The 25,947-nt window shown below is 42.4% G+C and overlaps 2 protein-coding genes across 3 annotated transcripts in view; one reads left to right on the top strand and one right to left on the bottom strand.

Annotated features, from left to right (window-relative positions):
• The window catches only part of PCMT1 (protein-L-isoaspartate (D-aspartate) O-methyltransferase), a 35,276-nt gene extending 24,737 nt beyond the window's left edge, over positions 1 to 10,539 (bottom strand). For both annotated transcript variants that reach the window (XM_086743329.1, XM_086743328.1), the window contains exon 1: positions 10,275 to 10,539. In XM_086743329.1, coding sequence (XP_086599455.1) covers positions 10,275 to 10,539 — 265 coding nt within the window. The remainder of the gene's footprint in view (positions 1 to 10,274) is intronic.
• Positions 10,540 to 15,861: 5,322 nt separating this feature from the next.
• Positions 15,862 to 25,508, top strand: NUP43 (nucleoporin 43). The gene is made up of 8 exons (XM_086744258.1): positions 15,862 to 16,004; positions 16,394 to 16,516; positions 16,803 to 16,880; positions 17,772 to 17,949; positions 20,766 to 20,901; positions 21,947 to 22,098; positions 23,024 to 23,146; positions 24,465 to 25,508. Exons 1-8 carry the CDS (start codon positions 15,885 to 15,887, stop codon positions 24,677 to 24,679), a joined length of 1,125 nt encoding a protein of 374 aa, XP_086600384.1. The 5' UTR covers positions 15,862 to 15,884; the 3' UTR covers positions 24,680 to 25,508.
• The last annotated feature ends 439 nt before the right edge of the window (positions 25,509 to 25,947 follow it).

Raw genomic sequence — 25,947 nt, 5'->3', positions numbered from 1 at the left:
GGGCCCTATGGGAAGGCTGAGAACCTCCTCTGGCTTTCAGGGGACCTTATCTGTACCACTGTGACTGCAGGCTTCTTCCAAACCTCTTCTTTCCTATCACCCACAATCCATTTCCCCTTTTTACAAAACTCCATGCCTGCCACCTCTCATCTACTCCTGTTATCTTTTTCCTTAGAGTATCAGTAAGTAAATTCAGCTCTCGGTATCTATAAATTTTATTCTGTCTCCATTCTATTACTTTTCTTATACATTTTACCCATTCTTCCCTTGACTTGTTTACTCAGAGTATAAAAGCTCCATGGCAGAGATTGTCTGTGAATGTTTGCGCACAACAAAGCACAAAACTTTGATTCAGCCAAAGCACGTATAACTTTATCAAGTGTGATGCTTACACTGCCAGGCAAATTACCCCCCAAAAAACCTGAAAACAGTAGCTACTAATATTCTAGAAGTTCTGAGCATTCATGATGCTTTCATTCAGCAAACACTCCTGAGATTTGCTAACTGTTGGACTGCCTTTGATTAGTATAAACTTTTTGATCAGTATATAACAAGTTAAGCAAGTTACCCATACTTCGAGTTCCCAGCAGAACCAACGGGAGAAGCTGGAGCTCATGTCTCAGCCACGTACTTCAGCTATCGAATAATTGCTCCCTCTTCAAGAAAAATACACCCTCTCAGCTATGAATGTGGAATTACAGGGCATCACACTATGCCCCCATAGATTAAGTCTGCTTTTCAAATTTTCTTATTATACAATTGAGACAACAAAAAATTTTAGATGGAAATTAAGAAGTCATCAAGCTCTAAACAGTAAAATCAATACTGATTTTGTAGTATTTTTTTTCCTGTGTTGATAATAAAGAATTTTTCTTAGTCTCATGGTTGAACATAGAGAAACTGCAAGGTACTGAACTCCAGTGTAAGTCCTTTCCTTCCTGCAACAGTCAGTCCCAAAATGACCAACTGCCATGATCATAACTCTGGAACAATTTCTATCAGATTCTGAACTGAAATCCAGAAAACAAGTATATCTCCTAAAAAAAAGCCAATAGCAAGAGTTTATACTGCAAACACAACGCTCTGATTTCATGCCATCTCTAAGCACCGAAAAAACCAAGACAATCAACAGTAAGTTATTAACAAAATGCCAATGCAAAATATTTTCTAAATCTTAAAAGGAAGCTATATATTGCAGGAAAATAATTCACAATTAAATATACATAGGTTGATTATCCTTTCCAATTATAATGTGCACAGAAGACTTTCCTTGAGAAGAATGCTGGGTTTCAAGACTCTGATAACCAGCCAACAAATCAGATATTAAATTATAAAGTGTTTGCAAGTGAAAGCTAATACACAAACACACTAGCTTACAGCTTAGAATCAAAAGTAAACCCTATTTATTAGGGCTTTATCAGCATAACTCCTAAGCTTCAAAGGGCTGAAGGCAAAAAGTAACCACCTAAGAGTGGAGCATGGCCTGTAGAGTTCAAGAGTTACTACTCTGTGCAGAGGCTGTGGCAATGACAGCTTGACATAATTGGAGCATGTTTTGAAAACTCACACTGGTCTGCTTCTTTTCCACAAATAACACCATGAAAACAGGAAAAGAGCTCACAGAGCAGTCCTTGGATTTGAAGGTGGAAATATACCACTGTTGAATGTAACCTGGGAAACTGGGCAGTTGGCTGTTAGAGCAAGGAAAAAAAGAGCTAAAGTCTGAAAAGACACCATAGACTTGCAACAAGTAAACAACCTAACTTTTTATTTAGCAACAAATACTGAAGTGCTTATCTTTTGAATAACTGCCTACATCACTGACGGTATCCTAACTGTTCATCAAAGAAGTTTCCAACCAAACCATAAAATACTAGCAGATGACATTTACACCAACACTAGCTTCCAGATCAGAAAAAGGAAGTCTCATCACCACATGATGAAATCCAGCACACAAGCTTACTATACAAACTATAAACACCTACTCAAACACCTCCTGTTGCAGGCTTTACATAGACAAAATGCTCATGCAGATCCCAAAAACATTTACTGTGGGACTATTTCAGCATCCACGTAGCTCAGTTTCTCCCCAGATTACTTCCTCCACAACCACTAGACAGTACTTCACTGAGATGAAGTAGAGAGAGTGGAGATGACTTTCCAATAAAACAGTGGTGTTTTTAAAATATAATGAGGTCTCAAAGCATGATGCAAAGCACTGTACAGGTCTATATTACACAGATGAAATCAACTAGATTAAAATTACTTCAGTGACAAATAACAGTTTCCTGATGTTTCAGTCTGACCCACACAAAACAGCTAGCATTTTCAAGAGGAAAGTGAGCTGGAACAGAAACACATCTTGATTTTCAAGCAATGCGAAGTTGGTTGGTTTTAAGCAGTTTTTTTATGGTTGTGGTCTTTTTGTGTGGGGAGAGGAAGTTAAAAAATGGGAAAGAAAGTAATTCAGTTAATAGAATTTTATTTAAGTAACAAGCATAGGAAGATTTCATTGTAAACCATTAACACAAAAAAAAGCACTTTTAACAGGAACTGATGGATCAGCATTCCAAGATCCAATAAAGGACACTTGACACCAAAACACACAAAGCTCTTTGTGCTAAAGAAACTAAAAGTAGGTGTTTGCAAACAAGTGTTTTTTAAACTGCTCATACATACAAGCCTCTTGTGCTTTGCTGATAATTTAAAAATATCTGCCTCAAACATTCAGCTGCATGTCTGTTATCACTATGATTTAGATTCACAATAATACATTATTCAAACAGAATGCTGCATACTGCTAACTGGAAGGAATCAGTTGAGAGTCCGTCGTTCAGAGACATGATGACAGAAAGAAAGAGGAAAGTAAGGGCCTATCAGAACTCACTTACAGTCCAGAAATTAAACACAATGATCAAACTCCATGAAAATCCCCAAGAGGTAGAAATTAAAAAATTTTTTTTAATATTAAATTAGCATCTAAATGGTCCTCAAAACATGCAAAGGTAAAACCATATGGGAACCAAAAGCTAGGTTCCACACAACATACTAGTATACTGTCTCAAGATTCAGTTAAATAGAAATTTACCTTCCAAAATTTCACTTCTATTTTATAGGAGTACTCCTTCCGTATTTAATAATGATCACCTTCAAAAACAGCCTGTCCATTTTGGTATAATGGATAAGAGCGCTCTATTCATTTTCACTGATCTGAAAATCTGCAGATAACTGATTTAGACCTATTTAACCACAGCTGTATTGCTTCCTCTTCCTGCAGGCCAACGTTGCAGAGTTGGTATTAACCATTTTCTTCTCTGGGGGTGGACAAAGGTATGCTAGTCCTCTGCTCATAGCCCTGCAGTGCACATCTTTATCACAAAAGCTGTCCATAATGTACTCATATTTATTGAAACGGTTACGTTGATTTTGTCTTAATCTGTGTCTGCAGCTGAATGAGGAAACTCTTGGGAGTACGTGAAAGAAGAAAGTGACTTTAGGGTTGAGTTTGGCCTGCAAGTACATAGAACTGCACTTTCCAACAAAATTTAACGCCTGTGTGCAGATGAGGGAGACTTTGCCTCTGAACACACCTTGATCCCTTTACATTTGAGAGGGCTGAACTTCACTTACAAATCACATGGAATGTCAAAACTGAAGAGTTCAATACAAAGTGGCAAAAACCATCAACAACCTCTGCAACAGGTTTTAGTTGTTAAGACAAACCTAGCTGGACAGGACAGACAGATAAGCAGCTCCCCTCAGAGTAAGGCTTGAGGCTATTTCAATAGCTTTAGCAGATCTTTAAAGAAAGGCAGATGCTGCACATCCTGCACCTCACTGAGCAGGTTCCATACAACCCATGGATGATCTGTTTTCAGAAAAGCCAATGCTGTCAAGACCATCAGCCAGACCACATGAACAGTTGGTTATTATGAAGGTGGTTTCATTAGAACAGGCACTAGCAGTATGCAAAAGCTGAGGAAGATCAAAAGATCATCAAAACATTACTCCAACTCTTAGGACAAAAGGACACAAAGCTGTCATACTACCAGAAATAAGGAAGAATTTCTAAAGTTACATTTGTCTAAATATCTCTTTCAGATTTCATCAGTGCAAGCATTTAGAACTATTTTGTGCTCAAGTCCAATGTTGCAGTACTCTGACTATGCAGTAAAGCATAACTCACAAGTCAACCAGTCCAAGAGAGATGTCATTCCAAAAATGTACTGGTCTCAAGCTCTGAAAGAATTTCTTCCATTTTTTCCCCCAAATTTGGTAATTTAAATAAAAATTAAAAGCATTTATAAAATGAACATCATCTTGCAAGAATCTTAAGAAAAATTTTTTACTTAAAAAAAGTGTTATCATAACATTAACAAACATGACTGAGGTATTATATTCACAGAAACAATGACTGAAAAGAACACGAACATTATGCATTTCTTTCCAAGCTTACCAATAGCTGTGAGTACTACATCAGGATGAAAGAAACAGTAGCATTAAAAGAAAAGCTTGGAGTCGCATTGTAACTAAAACATATGAGATTCCTTCTTTTTAACATGCCCACAAGCAAAGGTAATCACCTATAAGAGACAGATTTGCAAAATTATTTCCATTTTACTACGGGATATTTGGCAGCTTCACACTATCAGAAAAAATAGTATTATGCCATTAAACCCAACCAGAGGCAAAAAAAAAAAAAACCCTAATCTTCAGTGAAGCAAAAGAACTAAATAGTCATTTGAATTTAAAAATGTTTATAAAGTCTTGTGATATAAATAAGCAGCCAAAAACATGCTTGCACTTTCTCCTGGATGAGACATGCAGTTGCTTGTACTGAATTTCGGGATTGCTATAAGAAAGAATAGGTATGTTTGTAACATTACACCTTGTTAGACAACACCTTGTCTAGCATTAAGGGGAAAAAAAAATGCCAACCACAGAGAACCAGTTAAGAATGCAATCCTAATTCACACACAGATAAAATGTGACTGGTGTTTTCAAAGTTATTTTTTCTTTCTGTTAACATTTCTAATTTTCTGGAATGTTAAGTTGTCTTGATTTACTTGAAGGTCTCTCTCTTGGGTCAAAGATGTAGAAATTCCTTCAAAACATTTCACTGACACGGGCAAATCACTAACAAATAATTACTAATAAAAAAAAAGTCTTGTGGCAACCCTTTTAGGCAATTACTCTAATTACTTGATAACAAAATAATAAAAAAGCTCAATGCTCCAAAAAACAATATCATAGACTTCAACTCTATGCCATCTGAGATATTAACTATATTTCTTAAATTTTAGATATTCTTAGACTAACATATCAGTAGATGTGTTAATTTTTCATTAAAAACAAAAAAGTTCAATTTTCAAGCATTTCACAGTCCAGCCATGATTTACAATGCTTAGTCACTCAAGCCTCAATACAACATGTATCTGTTGAAGGAAAGTGTGTTTAGTGAATAACTGCTTGTACAGTGGAGGTATTAAACTTGGGGTAAGTGTTTTCTATTGGTCTAATTTTCCATTGCTATTTCCCTTCTTCGTGTTCACCCAAGTTACATTACTCTTCCTTGAGCAAAATTAGCCAGGTGTAGAAAAGATTTGGATAAACCAAGGAAGGTGACATGGCAGGGGAAAAAAAAAAGGAAATGCAATGTTTAGTCCATGCTGAACCTAGCTTAGGCTTACCAATGCCATATTCAATGCCTTCACATTCATGGCAGTTCCCAGAGGTTTGTCCTCAGCAATAAGAAACCTGCAACAAAGGTGCAGATTCATTGTAGAGAAGCCTTCACCATGATGAAACTTGCCAAGATGTTATTTTAATTATTTAACATCTAAATAATAAAACACTCAGAGAAATATCTTTAGCATGTCTAAGAATAGAATCCTCAAAGTCTGACAATATTGGAATACATACTGATTCCAAACAGAATGAAAAATTAGGAACCTGGTCTTAAGTGAGGAACAAAATTCTATGGAATTGTAGTAAGTATCTCCTAAGTTACAGTTGCTGACTTTTGTGATACAAGTTTATTAGATGAGGAAGAGAAAAAAACAGCGTAGCAGGAAACAAGCCCACAGATGGTTAACAACATTATGCAGCACTTTAGCCACAGTCAAGTTAATTCATCTGGAAACGTGGATTCAAAAGCACATATATGTGGTTATAACACCATTGACACAACATGATCATAGAAATAAGCAAAGAAAGATTGTCATATGGCAGCATACCATATTGACTGGAGGAGAGAAAGAGAGGTGTGATAAGGAAACTTAATTAACTTTGATGGACTGTGAATTGGACAAGGACCAATTTTTCAGTTCTGCAGGTGGGGAAGAAAAGCTGATTTCCAAGATGTTGGCATGTAAAGTAACAGGACTTGGCAAGAGCCCAAATATGAAAGACAGAAGGAGATTAAAATGACCCAATAGTGAGATGGGAGAAAAAGGGAAAACTGAAGATAAAGAGAGGGGAAAAAAAGAGATACAGAATTGGAATCCAAAGATCATCAACCAAGCAAGATAACAGCAAGTCATCAGTCTTTTCCTGTTTCCTCAGCATCCCTATAGGGTAGATTCACAACAAAAAGAAACTCCAGTCACAGTTATGTATTAAAATACAGTCAATTATTTCTAAGTTTAGCATGATTCCTAACCCTGCAGTAACCTACATTCAGATAGTTTCTTAGAAGTGTCATCTGCTGAAAGATCTTTATTTAAATATTTTTAGGGGAAAAGTTTGCTCAAGTTTGAAAACATGTGTTCAACTATTTTCAGTTAGGAAGAAGTGAAGATTCAAATAATTACCCTGTAAAGGTAAAAAATGATTTATTAAATAGCTCTCATGCTAGAAGAATCAAACAGAGAGGAAAAAAAAAATTTTTTTAAAATGAGAAGTAGTTTCGAGAATCACTGGAAAACAAAGAGGCTGAACACCTCATGGAAACAGCACATTCAAGGACAGCATTTTTGTTGTGAAGAGAAAGCGCATTTTAAGCAGGTTTATTTTGTACATGTCACAAATTGTCCAACTATGGTGCCTCAATTGAACAACGCAAGAACATGTCTGCAATGCAACAAGCAGCTAAAAACCAGAATAACAAAACAAAGTCACGCAACGTTCTTCAGTCACGTGTCTCTACATACAATCAAGTATGTACTGAAAAATACTCAGAGCTACAGGGCCCTCTTCATTACTTTGCTCCTTTTAAGACATGAAAGCAAAGATAAGGCTTGTGAAGAATACTTGCCTAAATCTGCATCCAAATACACAAAAGTACTTACCACTGCTCTAACTCAATGATCATCACCATTACACAAAAGTTAATTCTATAGCTAAGGCAACAGTGACATGAGCAATGAGCATATGTTAATAGTCTCATGAAACTAGAACACTTTATTGCCACAAAATAGAAGCGTTAGTAACAGTCAATACCAACTTATGATAATCTTTATAGTTGTTTTAAAGGAAAATAATACGGAGCCTATAGAAGTTTTCCATTGATGTTTTTATTTGGAAGCAAAACAAGTTTAAGAAGTTCCCATTCTCCCCAGCCCATTTATACCCATAACAAAGTTCACTACTTCTCTAACCACAATAATACAACAGCTTACAGATACTGGGGAGTTTAAACCTCAATGTTTCGCAAGGGGAGTAATAAGAAAGTGACCCAGTCTTGCAACACAGCCTCATCACAAGCAGTTCTATAAGCACAGTAAAGAGAAGACTTGTGGCGTAAGGGCAGAAGCAAGAACCTCTCAACCAGGCTTTGCTGCGGAAAAAAAAACATAATGTGTCCCTACAACCTGCATTATTCCCTTCATTTTAAGTTATGCAAATTACACACTAAATTACACACTCAGTTACTAAGTTACACACAAACACTTAGACAACATCAAATTAACCTCATCTGCCTTGCATTCCTACTTCTAGCGTAAAAATGCTAGAAATGCTATGCTGCTTAGCTGTTTTTAGAGAAAAAGTTACATACACTGAGGGATCTACTACTCAAAAGGAATTCTCTAGAATGTTTTAGTCTTTCTCTAACCAATGATTTTAAGTTTGTAAAAAAACACTTCTGAGAGAATTAGATATCATATAAAACAGTACTTTCTTCTAAACTGGTTCCCAACTTTAGCAACAAGGTATCATCTTACCTTCAGAACACTTTAAAAAGTTACGGTCCATATGGTGCAACTGCTCTGCACTGATAAAGCCCTGCCATCACTGGAGTCAACTGAGGTCAACATCACAATCTTGCTGCAAGATCAAAAGCCTCTGTGCCTCTGCAACATTTTATTCCCAATCCACCATTTAACATCCCTCAAAATATTTTGGGATACACATGCAAAACAGGGGGGGAGAGGAGGGGGGGGCTACAGACTGTAATTTTCCAAGTAATTACTATCACTGTATATTTTGAGATTTCACTTCTAGTTTACCTTCTTCTTCCTATACAAGCTGTTATTGCCGCATACAAACTATAATGGTTTTTAGCTTTATTATTATTTGCAAAGCTCTAAACAGTTTCCATGTGTTGAAAAACACTGTCATTGTTTTCTTCAACAAAGAAATCAGTTTTGCCTTCAAGTTCTCAGAGGCATAGACAATTGTGGCAATAATAACTTTTAAAAATATATTTTGGAGCTTGACATTCATTTTTATGACAGAAAGTTTTCCCCTGCTGCGTAAGGGAACAGAATTTCACTAAAACAGTATTTCTAGCCCTTACAGTTGCAAAAAACAAAAAAAAAAAAAAACAAAAAAAAAACCAAAATGTAAAAATGCACTGCAACTCTCATAACTAGAGAAACTATTATCTATTTGTTAAAAAGGCAGTTTTTTCAGTGAAACTGAACATCACTTCAGCATACATTGCTCTACTGGGCGAAAGAGTTCTCAAAAGAGTAGCAAAAGAAAACGCTGGAAAAAACCACAAGATCAGAGGCTCTGCTAACACAAGCAGCCCACAGAAAACAACAAGGATGATTCTCCTCTGCCTCCAAAACATTGAGGAGGCCAAACAGGTGAAGTTGTCCATGGTCTTGCAGCATCACTAAAATAGGAGACAACTGTCATAATACAGACTCCAAACCTACATCCTTTTATGTCTAGGACATGGACTTGAGGAGAGGAAGGGAGAGACCGGGGTAAATAAAAGAGGCAGTACAAGTGTATCTAATACAGACTAATCCAAGGCTAATATGAAAAACAGAAGGTGTTACCACCCTGTCCTCTCAGCCTGGATCACATGTAAATGACCCTGCAGACTTGCGCTGAAATACATCGGTGAAGAGCACTCGCCCCACACTTTCCACACGCAGCACGGGGCCCGTACAAGCCTTCAGTAAGGATGAGGAACGCAAAGTCCCGGGCAGCCGCCGGAAAGCTCGGCGACAGCGTGAGTCCGTAACCTCGGCAGCTCCCCTCCTCTCCCAGCGGCCCTGGCCCACCTTTTCGAAAGGAGCGACTCGGGACGGGGGCCAAAACCGAGCATTTTCGGACCTCACGCGTGGACTGCTGCCACACGCCCCTTTCATCCGACAAAAAACAACTTCGGCCTCTTCGGCGCCTTTTCCCAAACGCGGGTAGCTCCCACTACGTTTAGCCGGGGCCTGAAGGACCGAAGGCACCACTTCCCCTGCCCGCCCGCCCTGCGAGCGGCCTCGGGACGCCGCCGCTCCCCACCGCCCGGCGGCCCTGCTGACCCGGCACAGGCGGCGGGAGCGGAGCCAGGGGGGCGCCGAGCCCGCTGCGTGCGGAGGATCACGGGCGCTCCGAAGCCGCCGCCGCGGCCCCGCCTCGGGTCGCACAAGAGGGTTACGAGCAGGCGGGGACGAGGCGGCGGGAACGGGGCCGGAGAGGGGAGGGTGAGGGGGGAGGTGGAGGCGGCGGGCTGACAGCAGCCACAGCCGCCGCGCAGCGCTTCCCCTCCGGGACCGCCATCGGCACCGCCCCTCCCGCCGCATCTCCTCCCGCAACCGCAGCCCGCCCTGCGCCAGCGGCCGCCGCCCTTCGCCCGGCTGCGGGACTTCGGCGGGGCTCGCCGCGCCCTCCCGGGAGGGACAGGGACGAACACCCAGACACACACTGGCCCCCCCACCCCTCCACCCCCGGCCGGGCGCCGCCTTCTCCTCCTCCCCCCGCCAGCGCCGCTCCTTGACAGTTGGCGGCGAGGGGCGCGCGCGCCGCGGGACGGCGAAGCGCATGCGGCCGGTAACGGCCAACACGGCGGCTGAGGCGAGAGGCTGCCCCGCCCCGGGACTCACTGCGGAGGTTGTGGATGAGCTCGGAGTGGCTGGCGCCTCCCGACTTCCAGGCCATCGCCAGACAGACCCTGCGGAGCAGGTACAGAGCCGCCTTCAGCGCCGCGACTGCGCACAGCAGCTTCCCCAGGAAGGACACAACCTCCAGCGCCGACACAGGCGCCGCCTCCTCGCCGCCGCCACCGCCTCCTCCTCCTCCCCCCCCGCCCGCTGCCGCGCGCCCGCCGGGGGGAGGGGCCACGCGCCCACCGCCCCGCGCGCCCGACATTCTCCGGCCGGCGCCGTCGCCGCCGCTACGCCGGTCCCGCGCTGGCCACCGCGCATGCGCGCCCGTCGCCCCCGGGGGCGCGCGCGTGGGGAGATTCCCCGCGTGCGGGTGGCGGGGGTGGGGTCGCTCTGCAACCGCCGTCAAGGGCCCGTCCCCTCCCGCCCCGCTGCTCCGGCGGCCCTCGCGCGGGCTCAGCGGCTGCCGCCGGTTCGCGGGTTTGGTTGCAGGGGCCGCGGACCCCCCCTCTCGCGTCGGGCCGGGCCTGTGGGCGCCGGTTTGTGAGCTTAGGAGCTCCGTTAGTAAATGAGTTAGCTGAATGGCACGTCGGTACTCCGCACTCCACCCCTGAAAGGAGCTGCATGCCCCGGCCCCCACCCGCCGGTCACGGCGGCGCCGCCAGCCCCCTAGCAGCGGCCCCGCGCGCGCCCCGCCGCCCTCGCTACGGAGCCAACGATCGCCGTCCCGCGGCGCGGCGTTTTGCATGGGGCTCGCCTATTGGTCGCGGCTAGCCCGCGCGGGCCAGGCCTACGTGTCGGAGGCTGCCATTGGCGAGCTGGCGGCGCGGGAGCGGCCCCCGAGGCGGGGGGTCGGTGTCGGGGGAGGGCAGGTGCGACGGGGCGCCTGGAAAACTGCACCAAAAATGGGGGCGCGGGGGGGTGGGTTATGAGGATGGGCACCTGCACATGTGGCTAAAGGCTGCCAGAGGACCAACGGTCTGTTGGCAGTGCGATGCTGTCTGTCGTAGGAGAAAGCAACAAATTAAAATTCCTTTAAAAAGGTGTCGCCGTCATAAAACCAGTAAGTCGGAATTTAATAAATGCCGAACTGATGCTTCTGATGTGGCCTTTGCTCTGTTCCAGCGTAAGGCACACGATGAAGTAGCAATCTTTGGGGAAAAGTAGCGCCTCCGGTTCCTCTCACAGCCTGTAGCACAACGCAGAAAACCACAGAATTCCTTTCCTGCGGTCATATTCCTGGGTACGCCGACACTCCTCGGTGATTCATTTTGCCCCCTATTATTACTGTTTCTAAAGGAAAGCAAATTACATTCTTGCAGACATTTTCGGGGAACCTACTGTCCGTGCTGTGACTTCTGCGTTTGTGCCCTCTTCTGGTCCCTGTGAACCAGCTTCCACACGCCCGGGACGGCTCTTTTCCAGCGGTTCCCCTCTGAACCAGGCTCAGCAGCGCAGGTATGTCATCTGCTTGGTACCAGACAGCACGATTTTCAGTTCTTTTCTTTCAAAACATGAAAATAGTGACACATAACTATGAATAGATAGGCCCTATCAATAGTACGTTGTATAACATCAGAGAAAACAAGGTATCATCCAGCAGACAGAAATTCAAATGTTATATTGTTTCTTAAGAGCATTCCTGATACAAGGACACTGCCTAACATACCACCATAGGAGACACCGATAACATAGTTGTCTGCAGAACTCATCCTGGGAGGGATAAGCCCCTTCTGGTTCCACACAACACATACGCTCCATCCCATCATTGCTGGTTCAGGAGAAGAAAAAGAGGTGAAGATGGCAACCTGCTTTTCTGGCTAGCAGTCCATCCAGGGCAAATTGGCAGTTGCCCAATGCATACAGCAGGTCCCATCCATAGAATTCCCAGATCTTTCTCGTTTGTTTTTTTTTTTTTTTAATCCTGGGGTCAGATCCACTGCTTCATTCTGTATTCTCCATCTAACTTCTTCTAAGCATGATCTGGCAACCACTCTACAGTCTGAGAGAGATTCCCAGCCTGCCCCAGAATATAAAAGGTTTCCCTGTTACATCCAGTGGGCTGGGAGAGAAGGAAAGAAGCCATGGAGTTAGAGGAATTCCCAAAGGGCAGCAAATACAGAGAACAGACAGACATTGTAAAAATGCACACACAAAAATACTTCATTGTTTTAAATGCAAAAGACATTTACTGTTGTCAGACACAAGCAAACTGCATTGCTTTCACATAGAGAGGCTGTTGGCAAGCAACTAGCTGGCCCATGTTTAAAAGCATTCCAGGGATACTTACCCCCTTGGGAGACCAGAAACAGAAGAGAAGCCATTTAGATAAGATCTGACGCTGCTTACCAGGACCAGCTTGAGTTAGGGTTAAGCTTGTCACGGAGCACAGAGAAGGAGCCCACCTTTATCTCCTAGGAACTTGCAGGCTTGCCCAGGTGCTTTTGGACTGAATGTACCTGTTGTCCATCTCTTGGCGTGACTATTCAGAGAATGACAAGAACATAAGTCTGAGCCTTCCTAAGCGATATCTGGGGTGTCTTGGACGGATACCAGCCATGTGTGAAGGAAACAGCATTTGGCTCTGCAAATTTCCAGGAGCTTTCAGACAAGCCAAGTTTCCTCAAAGGGCCCTGAGAAACTAACATGCACCAATAGCAGCGGGGATGCACCCATTTGTGCAGTAAACAAAGGTGAGGGTCCCTAGCACTTTCTGCTGTATAACTCCAGGCCATTTGAGACAATTTTTTAAACTTAGTAAGAGCACATCTATTAAGATAAAACTAAAAGGAACATAGACCTTCTACACTAGAGTAAAAGACAAGCAGAAATCTTAAAATATATGTTTTCTGGCCATCACCATTCACGTGGAACCTCTCCATCTGCTCAGACACTCAGCATTCCTGTATCCTCTTCCCCCTCACTTGTCTGAACCATCGTGAGAACCTTGGTCCCTGGATGCCCACTGTCAGTTGCAGGCACCTTCATCTTCCACAGGTACAGCCATCTCCCTAGGCTCTCCAGGGAGCTGGTGCATGGACAGCCCAATTAGGGAAGAGGCACGGGAATGCCAGCAGCCAGAGTGAACCAGCACTTAATTGTTCTGACATGGAGATCCCACTAATTTTAAGCACATGTCGTATCTCTCTCCTTTTCCACACATTCACCCACATCTCCATCCCTTAGCAGTACTTACATACATTTAAATATAAACCCCTCCATGCTGCTATTTCTGCTTTATCCCTTCCCTCCCACCTCATGAACCCATTCGATTTTTTTTTATTCTTTGAATTTAAAAGCTTATGAAAAGTTGGTCGTCACTGTCTGATCCCATCTACTTCTGCATATACATACCACCAGCAGAAATTTCCTTGTGAAATATTCCTGCTGAACGTTTCCGCAGTTATGTCCCAAACCTCACACTAACTGCCTCTACACCTACAGTTGCTCCTCTCCCTGCCTCCATTCTGTTTTTAACTTAATCACGCTCCTTCATCTCATTTATTTCCCTGTAATCTCAAGCCGGTTTGGTGTGTACCTTCATTTTGTATTTCCATTTTGGAAGTTCACATTATTTTGAACTCGGCATCCCTCTTTTTTCACCCCTGCACTCAAAGAGGAGGTGAGAAGGACCAAGGCACATCAGTGACTGTCTGTGCTAGGGAGCAGCAGGACTGGGACCCATCTGTGAGAGAAGGTGAGCCTGGAGCCAGGGCTGACAATGCCACACAAGCAGGGCACCATCCCCCGGTCTCTGAGCAAGGCAAGCAGAGCAGGGCTGGAAAGGCAGTAATGGTTTTGCTGTCGAGCAAAAGCAAAGCGACAAGTCAGGCCCCAAGTCAAGCCAGTCACCAGGTCAGGGACATGGCTGGGCACAGGCCCTCCTGCAACACAGCTCAGGCCAGGAGTGGGTGCCCCAGCCCGAGTGGGAGCCCCAGGTGAGGGCAAGTAAAGCTTATGAACGCACCCAGAGCCCTGGCACTCTGCTCTTAAATCTGCTCTGCAGTACCGTGCAGAGCAACTGCGCTTGTCCAAGAGACAGAACTGGGCACGAGTCCAGGAGTTATGACCAGCAGTAAATACGGCATCCAAATAACTTTCTTAAAATATTGTTGAATGGTAATTGGAGGAAAGCAGATTATAAGCAAACAGGGTTCAGAGTTAGCTTTATCCTGCCCTAGGACATCCCCTGATCTAGTAAATGCCTTCATTCCCAGGCCCCCTAACCTCTGGCAGAGAGAGAGGCATGCTTTCCGTCTTCTTCCCTTTCACTCACACTCCTAGCTTTAACCACATTTAAGGATAATCCATAGATCCTCCTTGTTATCTTAGCTAATCTGTTTGGACCCAATGCCCAGAGTCAGCTTCATCTAGACTTATCATCCTTTTTGACAACCTCAGAAATATTTGATGAGGCATATTTTCTCCTGATGTTTGTTTCCTCCTTTTATTTGTTAATTTAAATCTATTACACCGAAACAATGTGCTGGCACAGGACACATCTTTCACAGCAATCAAAAACATTTAAGGGTTTACAGAGCAGCCGTAAGTCCATCACAGCTCTCACCTCCTTCACATAACATGCTGCCAACATTTTCTTTTAAAAAGTGTAAGACAGGGAAGAAAAACTGTGATCCTTCTTTCCCTCTTAATGAAAATAAGCCTCTGTGTGCAACCTACTCCCGTTAATACTTCCCAAATGCTTTTGAACAAGCCTTCCTGAGCAAAGAAAGAAACCATCCAAGAGCACAAGAGAAAAAAAATACACACAGAAATCACAAAGTAACCAACAAAAATATTTGCCTAATAAAACATCTCAGTAATCCCAAAGTGTTATCTCTTCCACTTTTAGCTGTCAGGTCTGTAGCTGTCTTCTGAGGCTGCCTACTCACCAGCGTTATGAGAGTTAGCGGAAAATACCCTTGGAGTTGACAGTGACTCGCAGGATTAACGCAGCAGCGTAATACAGGACGGCAGAGGTATTGGCTGCGGCACAGAAACGATGGCACCGCGGCGCACAACAAAGCCGGTTTAAGGCTTGCGGCGTGGCAGGCTGCAACAGCACCCAGCCTGCTCAGCACGTTGGGGGTTGGATTCTGCTGAACGTAATTATGGAGGGAAAAAAAAGAAAGTTCCTTACAATTGAAGTTCAAATGATCCATAAAGCATACGGAATGATTTGGTATCGCGTCTGAAGGGTTACAAAGTGGCACAACAGACTCGATGAGGAAATAATGAACGCTGTGTAGTAAAAAGCTGGCAGGCAAACCGCAATGGCAGAGGTGAAAGTTTGACCAAGCCACCGCTGCTAATGCCGGTCACTGCACCTGACCGACCCTCAGAGAGCTGTCAGCGGCCGCTTTGTGGGGCGGGGGAGGGAGGGAAAGGCAGCAGAAAATCGATAAATCTCGGGAAATGCCGGCAGCCGGCGTGCGCTTGGTTCGCAGAGCAGGGTCCGCCATGGCCAGCCCCGGCCCGCCCGGGTGCGCTCACGCTGGCCGCCGCGCCTCAAGCTTGTCCCTCCACGCTCGCCGTCGCGCCGCAGCCAATCGGCAGGCGCGCCGCGGGGCGGGCGGCAGCGGCGGGAGCCGGCGCGCGGCGGGGGCGGCCATGGAGGACGTGTGCGCCAAGTTCGTGTCGCAGAAGATCAGCAAGGCGCGCTGGCGGCCCCTGCCAGCCGCCGCCCTCCAGACCCCCGACGTCTTCGCCACCGGCTCCTGGGACAACGAGGTAGTGGGCGGGCTGGCTGGCACGGGGGCGCGGCGCGTCCTTTCCGCCGGGGCGTGGGACTGGCGGCAGAGCCCCTCGTCCGCTCGGCCTCCGCCGCCTCTCGCGGGGCCGGGGCTTGCGGCGAGCGCCGCCCGTCTCGGGGTTCGCTTTACTCTGCCTGGCTCGCCTCCCTGAGGAAGCCAGGGGCCGTCCCCGCTGCTCGGCAGGGTTATCCCGCCGGGTGAGTGCTTTCCCCCGGCCGGCGGCGGCTTCCTCCGGGGCGGTGCGTGGTCTGCAGCCTATTGCTTTCCCCGGCGGTAGCGAGAAGGCCGTGAGATCTCGGCTGACTTATTGTTAGATACTTTGAAAAGCATTTTCGAGTAAAAGCTGGTGCTGTCATTTCCGTACAGGATAACAGGATCTCCATTTGGTCTGTTGGAGACCTTGGAAATGCGGGCCTCAGTGGTGAATATCAAGGAGAACCTCAGCTGCTGTGTGATATCAGGCACAACGGTGATGTTATGGACATGCAGGTAACATAGCTGGGATGAACAGATCCATATTTTTTAAGGGCTTGTCACTTGAGACAAATTAAGTGATAGCTGTCAAAATGCTGAGAGTGACCAAAGAAATTCATATGAAGAAGAAGGGTAAAACTAACTAGTACCAGTTTGTGGGTTTGGTGGGTTTTTGTCTTTTTTGTTTGGTTGGCTTTGGTTTTTTTTTTCCCACTATAGCTACCAATAATTTAGGTTACTCTAAAAATGATCATCTTGGTACTGACATCAACTAATAGCACGTTTATTATCTTTTTTTTAGTTTTTGGACCAAGAGAGAATTGTGGTTGCCTCATCAACAGGAACTGTAACTGTATTCCGTCATCATCAAAATAACCAGGTAAATACCCTGCATTGGCTTTAAGCTGCTATTCTGTGTAATACAGGTCACTGCATAAATTTTCTCAAAACTACCAGAGTAAAAAACATCTGCATACCAAAATCAATGATTTGAAGTGTGTTAGCAAAAGCTTTTGGCTTTATAGATACAAGGAAAGAAAAAAGCATTTTGCATACATACTACATAAACTAGATTCCAGACCCAGTTAGACTAGGGTATCTGCTAGTATGTATCCGTAAACAAGTAGTCCATTCACTGAAAACATAGTTTAAGAGGTTAGATTGTTTGGGAGAAGTGGGTATTAATGGACTCGTACTTGCCTTATTAGAGTTTTTGCATTCTTGAACTAAATGACTCGTATTTCTTCTCACCAATGTCATGGGAGGGAAGACATGTAAACTCTGTAGTCTTTTGCTTTGATTATAAATCACTGAAAATAAATGCGTAATGACTTTTTAATATAGTCACAATGACACAATAAAGACTAGCATCTGTTAATAGTTTGATGTGGTACCTAAAGTAAACTAAACTCCTTGCAATCAAAATCTAAATCTGACCTTACGTTTTGTAAAGACTTCAGCTCTTTTCCTTTGGCCTGAGGAAAGACTGAAGGGATATTTCTAGTGAAAGGCATTTCACAGTTCATAAATAGATTCTGATTTCTAGCTCACGTGAAAAAAAAGTAGTTTGGAGAAGAAATAACGTTTCATTGAAGGGTTGCGTGCTCAAGAGTTGAGGAAAATTTATTCCTTATTTGTATAGGAGATTCTGATTCCTGTGAGGTAGTGTGGCTTTCCTGGAGCTTGTTTGTGGTTTCGTGAGTACTCTGGAAGCTCTGGTCTATCAGAATCGTTATCTAACAGCACAATTTCATGCCTGGTTACTACTTAGACGTTATCTGCCAACCAGCGGTGGGAGAAAGCCCATTACCATGTGGATCAAGACACGGCTTGTGGTGGAGCAGCATGTACTGGAGTCATCTGCAACAACTCAGAAATTGTCACTGTTGGAGAAGATGGTAGAATAAATCTCTTCAGAGTTGATCAAAAGGATGCAGTAAGAACTATAGGTATGTGAAAAAAAAAAAATCAGTTCAGAATTGAATTAAATACTCCCAAGTTGAATGTGTTTGCTTAGGTACTTGAAATGTATTTTAGATGTATTTCCATATTCATTCAAGTATTTGCAAGTTATTTTTTTACCTCATGGAGAAGTTTCAAGCCTAACATTCTCTGTAGGCTTCTGTTTCATCTAGAATTGTTAAATGCTATGACAGTATACATGAAATATGGTTACATTTCAAGAAGTATTGTGTCCCAAGTTCCTCATAAGTGGAGGTCAGTGAAACGGTCATTTCAGTTTGCTATTTGTGCTAAGATTAACCCTCATGGTGTCCATACCCATCTATTTCTCTGTGTCTAAAGAAACACTAAGAATGAGAAACCACTGCCTGTACCTTGTTCTTCTGCCAGGTATCATGGCTTACAGTGATCATTTCTCCCTTAGTGAAAAGGCTCTGTATTTCCTAGAGTAATAGATTATGTGATGGAGCAAGATGTTTGTGAAAACTGTCAAAACTTGCTTATTCCCAACTCTTCTATCATGCTAGTCTCATGGTCATAGAATACAAGTTTGTAGCATCTATTGGAAATGAAACTTAGAAGCAGAAATAACTTAAAGGACAGTAACGCCACGTTTGATAGTAGCACTATTAAACCAGGACTTTCTCCCTGAAAGTTCAGCTTGACGCAGCACCTGTGTTTCTCCTCAAGCAAAGTCCTTTCTCCAACGGATGAAGGAATTCACACAGTGATAAGCCAATTAAGGAAGGAAGTGCTCTGGGATTTCTAGAGGGGGTACTTGTGAGTGCGTGGCTGTATATACACACACAAGATAAATCCTATTAATTGCATACAGCCCTTTACTGAAACTCCTTCAGAATCCCTGTAGGAAACATTTCTATACTTTTTTTTTTTCATGCACACAAAACAAACTTCCCCTTTGAGAAGTGAGAACATTAACTAGTTTAAAGGGATTATTTTCTTTTTAAATTTTTACTTCTACACAGATTAACAGAGAGTGTTCTGGTACAAGTTTAATAGAATATAATGTTTTGCTGACTCACAGGATGCAGGCGTCCACAACCAAAATCTATACTTTTCTCTGAGCAATCGCTCAGGTGCTTAATAATGCGCAGGATGCAAGTCGTTAGTTTTCTTAGTGCTCACTTGATAGTACTATGTAAAAATGCTTTGTAGTGGTAGCATCAGCCAGTGTTACGCTGCAGTAAGACTTTGCATTGAGATTTGCTGGTGCCTAAACATTAAGGGAATCACATGTGAATTAAGTCCCTTTGGAAATGGGAAGGGAAATGTTAAAATACAAACAGTCAATCAGTCAATCATACCTATGACCTCATAAGTGTAGCTTACCTGGAGTTATGTGGAAGGGACTAGCACAAACTCATTGACAGGAGATTGTTTTACAATTAAAGTTGGAGAGGGGAGAGAGAACATCTTGGATGATGCTTTCAAGTTCTTCAGGATGGAGTTCCATAGTGTAAGCAATGCTTTGTACTGGTTCCCAGTTCAATGGCATCTTGACACTTCCCTGAACATATTTTAGCATGAAGACAGAGCTCTTGTACCTCATAAAGTATTTGTAAAGGAGTATCTTGCTATTTTTGTTATTGTTCAATGGATTTAAGAGTGTAATACAAAGTTGATATGTTTATAGTCAATCATGGTAGGAAAAAATCTCCAAAGTTAGATATTTGGAGTTATGGAAAAGTCTTCTGGAGCTATAAAGATGTATCATTACTAAATCACTTATTCTGTCACAAAATTTTAAATCCTTTAGAACTTCAGTGTTCAGTAATTTAATATTTCTTTTTAAAGGTGTTTTGGTGTGTTGGTTTTTTTTCTTCCCCTTGGCTTTCATTTAAGGAGTAGGTAGAAAAGAAAACTCCAAGTATCTATAACTGGGCATCAATGTAGCTTGTCTGTCTCAATATCAGAAAAGCTTTCCATCTTACGCAGCAAAAAATTCACCTATATTTTCAGTATGGGCTTACACAAAGAATTTTAAAATACTTAAGGTGAAAGCAGACTTAGCAATGTTACCCCATCATAATCTGTTTATATATAACAGAATGAAAATACAAGAAAGTGGTGTCCATGTTCTCTCTTAAAGCCTCAAAAGTTTCACCTCAATGCTGTGAAGTGTTTGACATTGCAAACTAATGTGACCAAAAGAAGCAGTGGAGAAAAGGACCTGAAAAAGAGCTTTGCCATTTAGTTATTAAGATTAATGAGCACGGCATAATTCTTGTTTGGCTTTAGGGACAGGGATGGATATCACATTGACAGTTCTTGGAAAAGGTCTAAAGAAAGCTGGTGAATTAAGTGGTTCTGTATACAACTGCTTGATGTTCTCAGCCAGAGTTACTGCTTCTTGTGTTCAAAAGAACTGCATTATGAAACGCTCCATTGCTTGCCTTTGGTCTGTAGATGCAGAGCATATAAAGAAAACTCTTGCGAAAACCATGGACCTGGCTAGACTGATTCCTCTTCTTAGGAACTATAAAAAGAAATCTTATGGATCAACAAGTAGTTCTGTAAGCACTGGAGCTAATTAAATATAGCTTCTTACAGATTTGTCTCAGTAGTGTTTGATATAGGAAGCAAGGGCTCCTTTTTCACAGGGTACCCTTGCAAGACTGAAAACTCACATGACACTGGTCTGTCTCTGCCTCTGAAAATGCATACAGGTTATAACCATGTTTGAGCAGCTGTGTTCTGTTTCCTAAAAAGTTATTTTGTCATAATTACATGGAGACTAGCATTCCATAGGTTCACCTGAATGATTTCCTCATCTCTCTTGCAGACAATGCAGACAGCAGTACGCTCCATGCAGTGACTTTCCTTCGCACAACTGAGATCTTGACAGTAAATTCAATTGGACAGTTAAAAATATGGGACCTCAGACAGCAAAGAAATGATCCATCTCAAATATTTTCTTTGTAAGACCTTAAATTTTTTTACATATTCACTGAGAAGCATGTGCTATTCAATATAATGTTTTAAATCTTTCCTGATACTTTCTTGATAATGGGATAATAAATGATTTTTTTTTTTAAGGTTTTTAACGACTTTGGTATTTAAATAATCAAAAGCAGACTCTGCTTAATGGCTGAATTACTGTTGTGGCTGAGCATTGCATTTAGGTGGTCTGTTTTATAATTTTAACTCTTGAAGGACTATTATACCTGTATACTTGCTGTTTTTTAAGGAGAAAAACAAACAAACAAAAACCCCCACTGTCAACCCAAAACTCTTTCCCTAATTAAATATACTTTACATCTGTTTTTCTCCACAGGCCTCATATAAAATTTCTGGCATTTGAGATGCATTTGAATGATAACTTTGTGCCTTATAAGGTACTGTGAGAAAACAAACTGAGTTAGATGCAAATCCTGTTGTTGTCTGTGGAATAATTCCCATTGCTGTTAACAGGCTGTGGTTTAGGTACCTGGTTTTGTTAATGCCCAGTCTCCCTTTGTAACTCTTAGTATACGTTGAAACTGTAATTATAACATGAATTTCATAAAACAGTCTGAGTTGGAAGGGACCTTTGAAGGCCACCTGGCTCAACCCCCCGACAGTGAGCAGGGACATCTCCAAGCAGATCAGGTTGCTCAGGGCCCTGTCCAACTTGGCCTTTGAGTAACCTTATTATTGTACATATACTCAGAGCATTATCTGTATGGAAGGCTTTCTCACTCCTGTAAAGCTGTCAGATACCGTGTAGATGCCTGTATACCATAGGGCACAGAACCTGATGCTCATCCAAATGTAGCTCCATGTTACTGCCATACCTCTAATTTCCAGTAGATGTCATGCAGCTTCAGCCTATAGTGACCAGATGCTACAAATATTGAAGCCACAGTTGGTACCATTACCTTTTTCTTCAATGCTCCTAGCCATTAAGAAGGAGAAAATAGAAGCTGAATAAAAAAAATGCATGTTTTTGTGTTGTGTTTTTTTTTTTTTTCTTCTCCTTTGCAGGACGGGTGACAGAGTTCCTCTGCACTGTGTGGACAGGCATCCCAATCAGCAGCATATTGTGGCCACAGGGGGCCAGGATGGGATGCTGAGTATATGGGACATCAGGCAGGGTTCCATGCCTGTGTCCCTGCTAAACGCTCATGAAGCGGAAAGTAAGTATCTGAAATGGAGGGAGGAGAAGAAGGTGGCATTTTAGAAAAGTTTCCTAATTTCTGTAAAAAATCAGGTGTTATAGATAACGATAGAAAACAATCCCATAGTTGCTACTTAATGTTTTCATCCAGGTGGCTTCAGTTTGTTCCTTCCCTATATATGAGACTGTTCTTATCTAAAAGCCAACTCTTTATATAAAACTAGACTTAGTAAGCAGTTCTTTAATGAGTCATTAGATGCATTTAATCACAATGGCTGTGTTTCCAGAAGGGTAGGTATATAAATAGTCACAGAAATTGATGCTGTGGTATGCAGGTATAGTAAAGCAAGAATGCAGTTACTAACAAGCTTGAAAACGTGAGGAAGGAGGGGAAACTGAAGATACTACAGATGCATTTGGTGCCTCCACAATGCTGAAACAGCTCACTTTCCTGGTAACTTTATATGAACAAGATAGCAATTACTTTTGTGCTGAAAATTTCTTGGCTTGATGCCACAAGTATATTTAAGGAGTAAAAATATTTCTGGAGATGTTAAGTTTTACTGACTTAAATATCTTTTCCACAGTTGTGGTATTTAGACACAAAATAATGATGTGTGTTGGGAAGGAATGCATGCTGTGTACAAATTTAAACTTAATAGTAGGGAGGATGGCATGAGAAAGTATTCAGAATGCCTGAATTCAGATAAGATTTTAACCTTTAACAATTTTCACAGTACTGAAAATGCAACAAAATAGCGTCTCGCTTTCTCCCCCCGACTCCCCTCTCCTGGGGAGGAAAAACTGCTGTAAATAACTAAGAATGGGTGGAAGCCTGGGTTCTTGTAAGTGCATCCTCATCATACTAGCCAAAGTGGACGGCGCAAAGTACTTGGTATTTGTTCTGAAGTGGTTTTGTTTGATTTTTGGTTTGATATTTCCAGTGTGGGAAGTTCACTTCCATCCCTCCAACCCTGATCACTTGTTTACGTGTTCAGAAGATGGCTCTCTTTGGCATTGGGATACTTCCACAGACGTATCTGAAAAACCATCTTTTCTTCATCAAGGTAAGGATGTTTGAAGTCAATCTGCACTGGATTTGTTAGTTTGCCACATGATTAAAGGCCATGTTCTTGCATGACCCAATTAATAAGACAATCCTAATAGAGACATTTAAAAACTACTTTCTCTTCTGAGAAAGCAAGCCCTGATGGCACTTCAGGAAAACTACTTAACAAGGCGAACAGTTGTGAGGTTTTTTGTGAGCTGGTTTTTTGGGTTTTTTTGGTGTTTTTTGTTTGTTGTTTTAACCTGCTGTACTCTGCCCAATGGTGAAGGGGCACATCTAGAATTTCAGAGATAAATCGTGTTCACTTAAAAATAATCTGTGTATAGAAAAGACATGAAAGCAGCCTAAACAACACATTACTATCTGAGTCTCTGAGGGAGATATACAAAATGTTATAATACCAAAATAATTGATGTGTTAATAGGAGAGTGGAATTATGAATTTACTACTCAAGGTCGTAATTGGAACTTTCAATGAATGAAACTGGATCCCTTTCTGTTGTGGCAGGATTTTAATTAAAGATACAATACTGACTTTATATAAACATTTATTTTTATATTCTAGTCGCAAAGACTGCTTAATTGCTTGCCACTGCAGACTGTAAACAGTGGAGGAACTTTCAGATGTCATCTGCTGCCTTTGGCCTCAAAGTTGTCATTCAAAACTCAGTTGGGTATAAGGAAACAATAGGATAACCAATTTCAGTTGCGTGCTGCGTGTTTTTAACTATATTAAATACAAACCTTTTAGCACCACTTTAGCCACTTGTTAACTTTGTGCTCAATGATAGTTCTTAAACTGTGAGACTTCAATTCAAATGTTAAATGTTATGTGGGAAAAAAATTCAAAGTCAGATCCAGATACATCACTTGCTACAGAGTAAGTAGGGAGAAGGGATGGTAGGGAATAAGTGTTATTAAAGCAAAGCTGATGCCGCAAATGTAGCAAGACACTGTATAAACAGACTTTTGTTCTTAGGTCTGTCCTTGTTTTAGTCTGGAGCTGAGAAAACCTGTAGATTGTTACACTGTTTGTTCAGTGAGATGAGTTCATAGCTGTACTGACCTGTTTGTCTTAACTGAGGACAGAGCTGGTAGGAGGTTTCTGTAATCACTTAAAGTACTTGACCTTTTTTTTTTAAGCTATTTTTTTTTCCTTCATGTACCAAAGAGACGACAAGGTCTGTTAACTAATCTCAGAAATGACTTAAATGTAAAATTATATTCCTACTATGTCTGTCTCATGCCTACTGTGTTTCTCCAAATTCTGGGGTTATATAAACTAAACTGGAACTTCTTTCCCTCTCCTTCTTTCAGGAGGAAGAAGTACTGCCTATTTTTCCCACAATACCACTAACCAGTCTGTAATAAGTGCCTGGCTGAGCAACGATCCTACCAAAGACCGCATGGAAATCACCAACTTAATTCCAAATCAGACTTTGTCTGTGAATAGTTTAGATATTTTAGGACCATGCCTAGTATATGGTACTGATGCAGAGGCTATTTATGTAAACAGACAACTCTTTGCATGAAACGACTCCAGTATCCCTCTGAAGTACTGATCACCTCGAACTACTGGGAAATGTCAGGTTCGTTCTTAATTAGTCCGTTAATCAGTGTGTTGGGGAGAGGCCTACAGCTTGGTCCTGGTACTGCAGAAGAAATGTAAGGTACCTTACAACTGTCACTCATTATTGATGCTCCAGGCTGGGTAACTCATTTCTTTCCCCGTGCCTGTTTGGTTTTGGTAAGCAGGAAGGCAGTTACTAGGGCAAGATATTTGCTGTAAACTGATGTCCGTAATACACACACGCATACAAAGTGAAGAAAAGGCACACCCCTGACTTTTTATTATTATTATTATTTTTTCCCCTGTAAAGATATTTTTCAAGTATTAATTCTAAGGCCAGACTATGGGGTTCTTTGAAATTCTTTTTAGATCACCTGAGAGAAAGATGGGGTTTTTTTTTAAGCTGAGTTTTTTATATATTATGGGGAACATAACTTTTTGTTAGTTTATGAGAACTGGAAATGAAAACTGTTAAAGCTGTCAAATGGGAAAGGTTCTGTAGGAATCCTGGCATTTTAGTAACAATATTTTGGATTATTTACAGCTTTATAATGGATGCTGCATGTTAAAACTTACCTTGATATAATGTGCCGCTAACATCTCTCAACAGAAAAGTGGGTTTTTATATAGTTAAGAGGCCACAATTGACAGATGTGTTGGCTGTGTGGCAATCTAAATTTCACATCTGGTCTGTTGCAATCTTTGAAAAGTTAAATTTTATGATTAGTGTTGTGCCTACCTTTTGTTGCAGAGAACCCTTTCTCTTTTTAATAAAAAGTTTTGCACAAGAATACTGGTCTGACTTACTAAATTAGTTCCAGTAGATGTACTTGTAGTCATCTTTGCCGGATGGTAAATAAGTGTAAGTTATGTGGACTGATCCTGGTGGGGATACAACATGAAGGATGGAGGGAAACCTCGGGATTTGGGCAGCAGTAGATTAAATTATAAGGCTTTACATGGCATTTTCTACCAAAGCCACTTTAGTGTGTACTTCCACATCAGCGAGAAACAGCCTTCTTGATCTGTCGTGACAAGAGTACCTTACCTGATCTGAACGTCTTGTGTGTCTGGCTGGAGGAGCTGGATGGGGCCCTGGGGACAGGGCTGTCCTCCCTCCGTCCAGGAAGGTATGGAGCTGCCGGGGGGCCGTTAGAGCGCCTGAAATTGTGCTTCCCAGTTTGTTTGAAATGCAACACTGCCTGAAAAGAAAAATGGTCCAGATGCATC

Source organism: Chlamydotis macqueenii, chromosome 3 (assembly GCF_036417535.1).
Source record: "Chlamydotis macqueenii isolate bChlMac1 chromosome 3, bChlMac1.mat, whole genome shotgun sequence".
Lineage (NCBI taxonomy): Eukaryota > Metazoa > Chordata > Aves > Otidiformes > Otididae > Chlamydotis > Chlamydotis macqueenii.
Note: the sequence above shows the minus strand (reverse complement) of the source record. Positions and strands in the feature narration are given on the sequence as shown.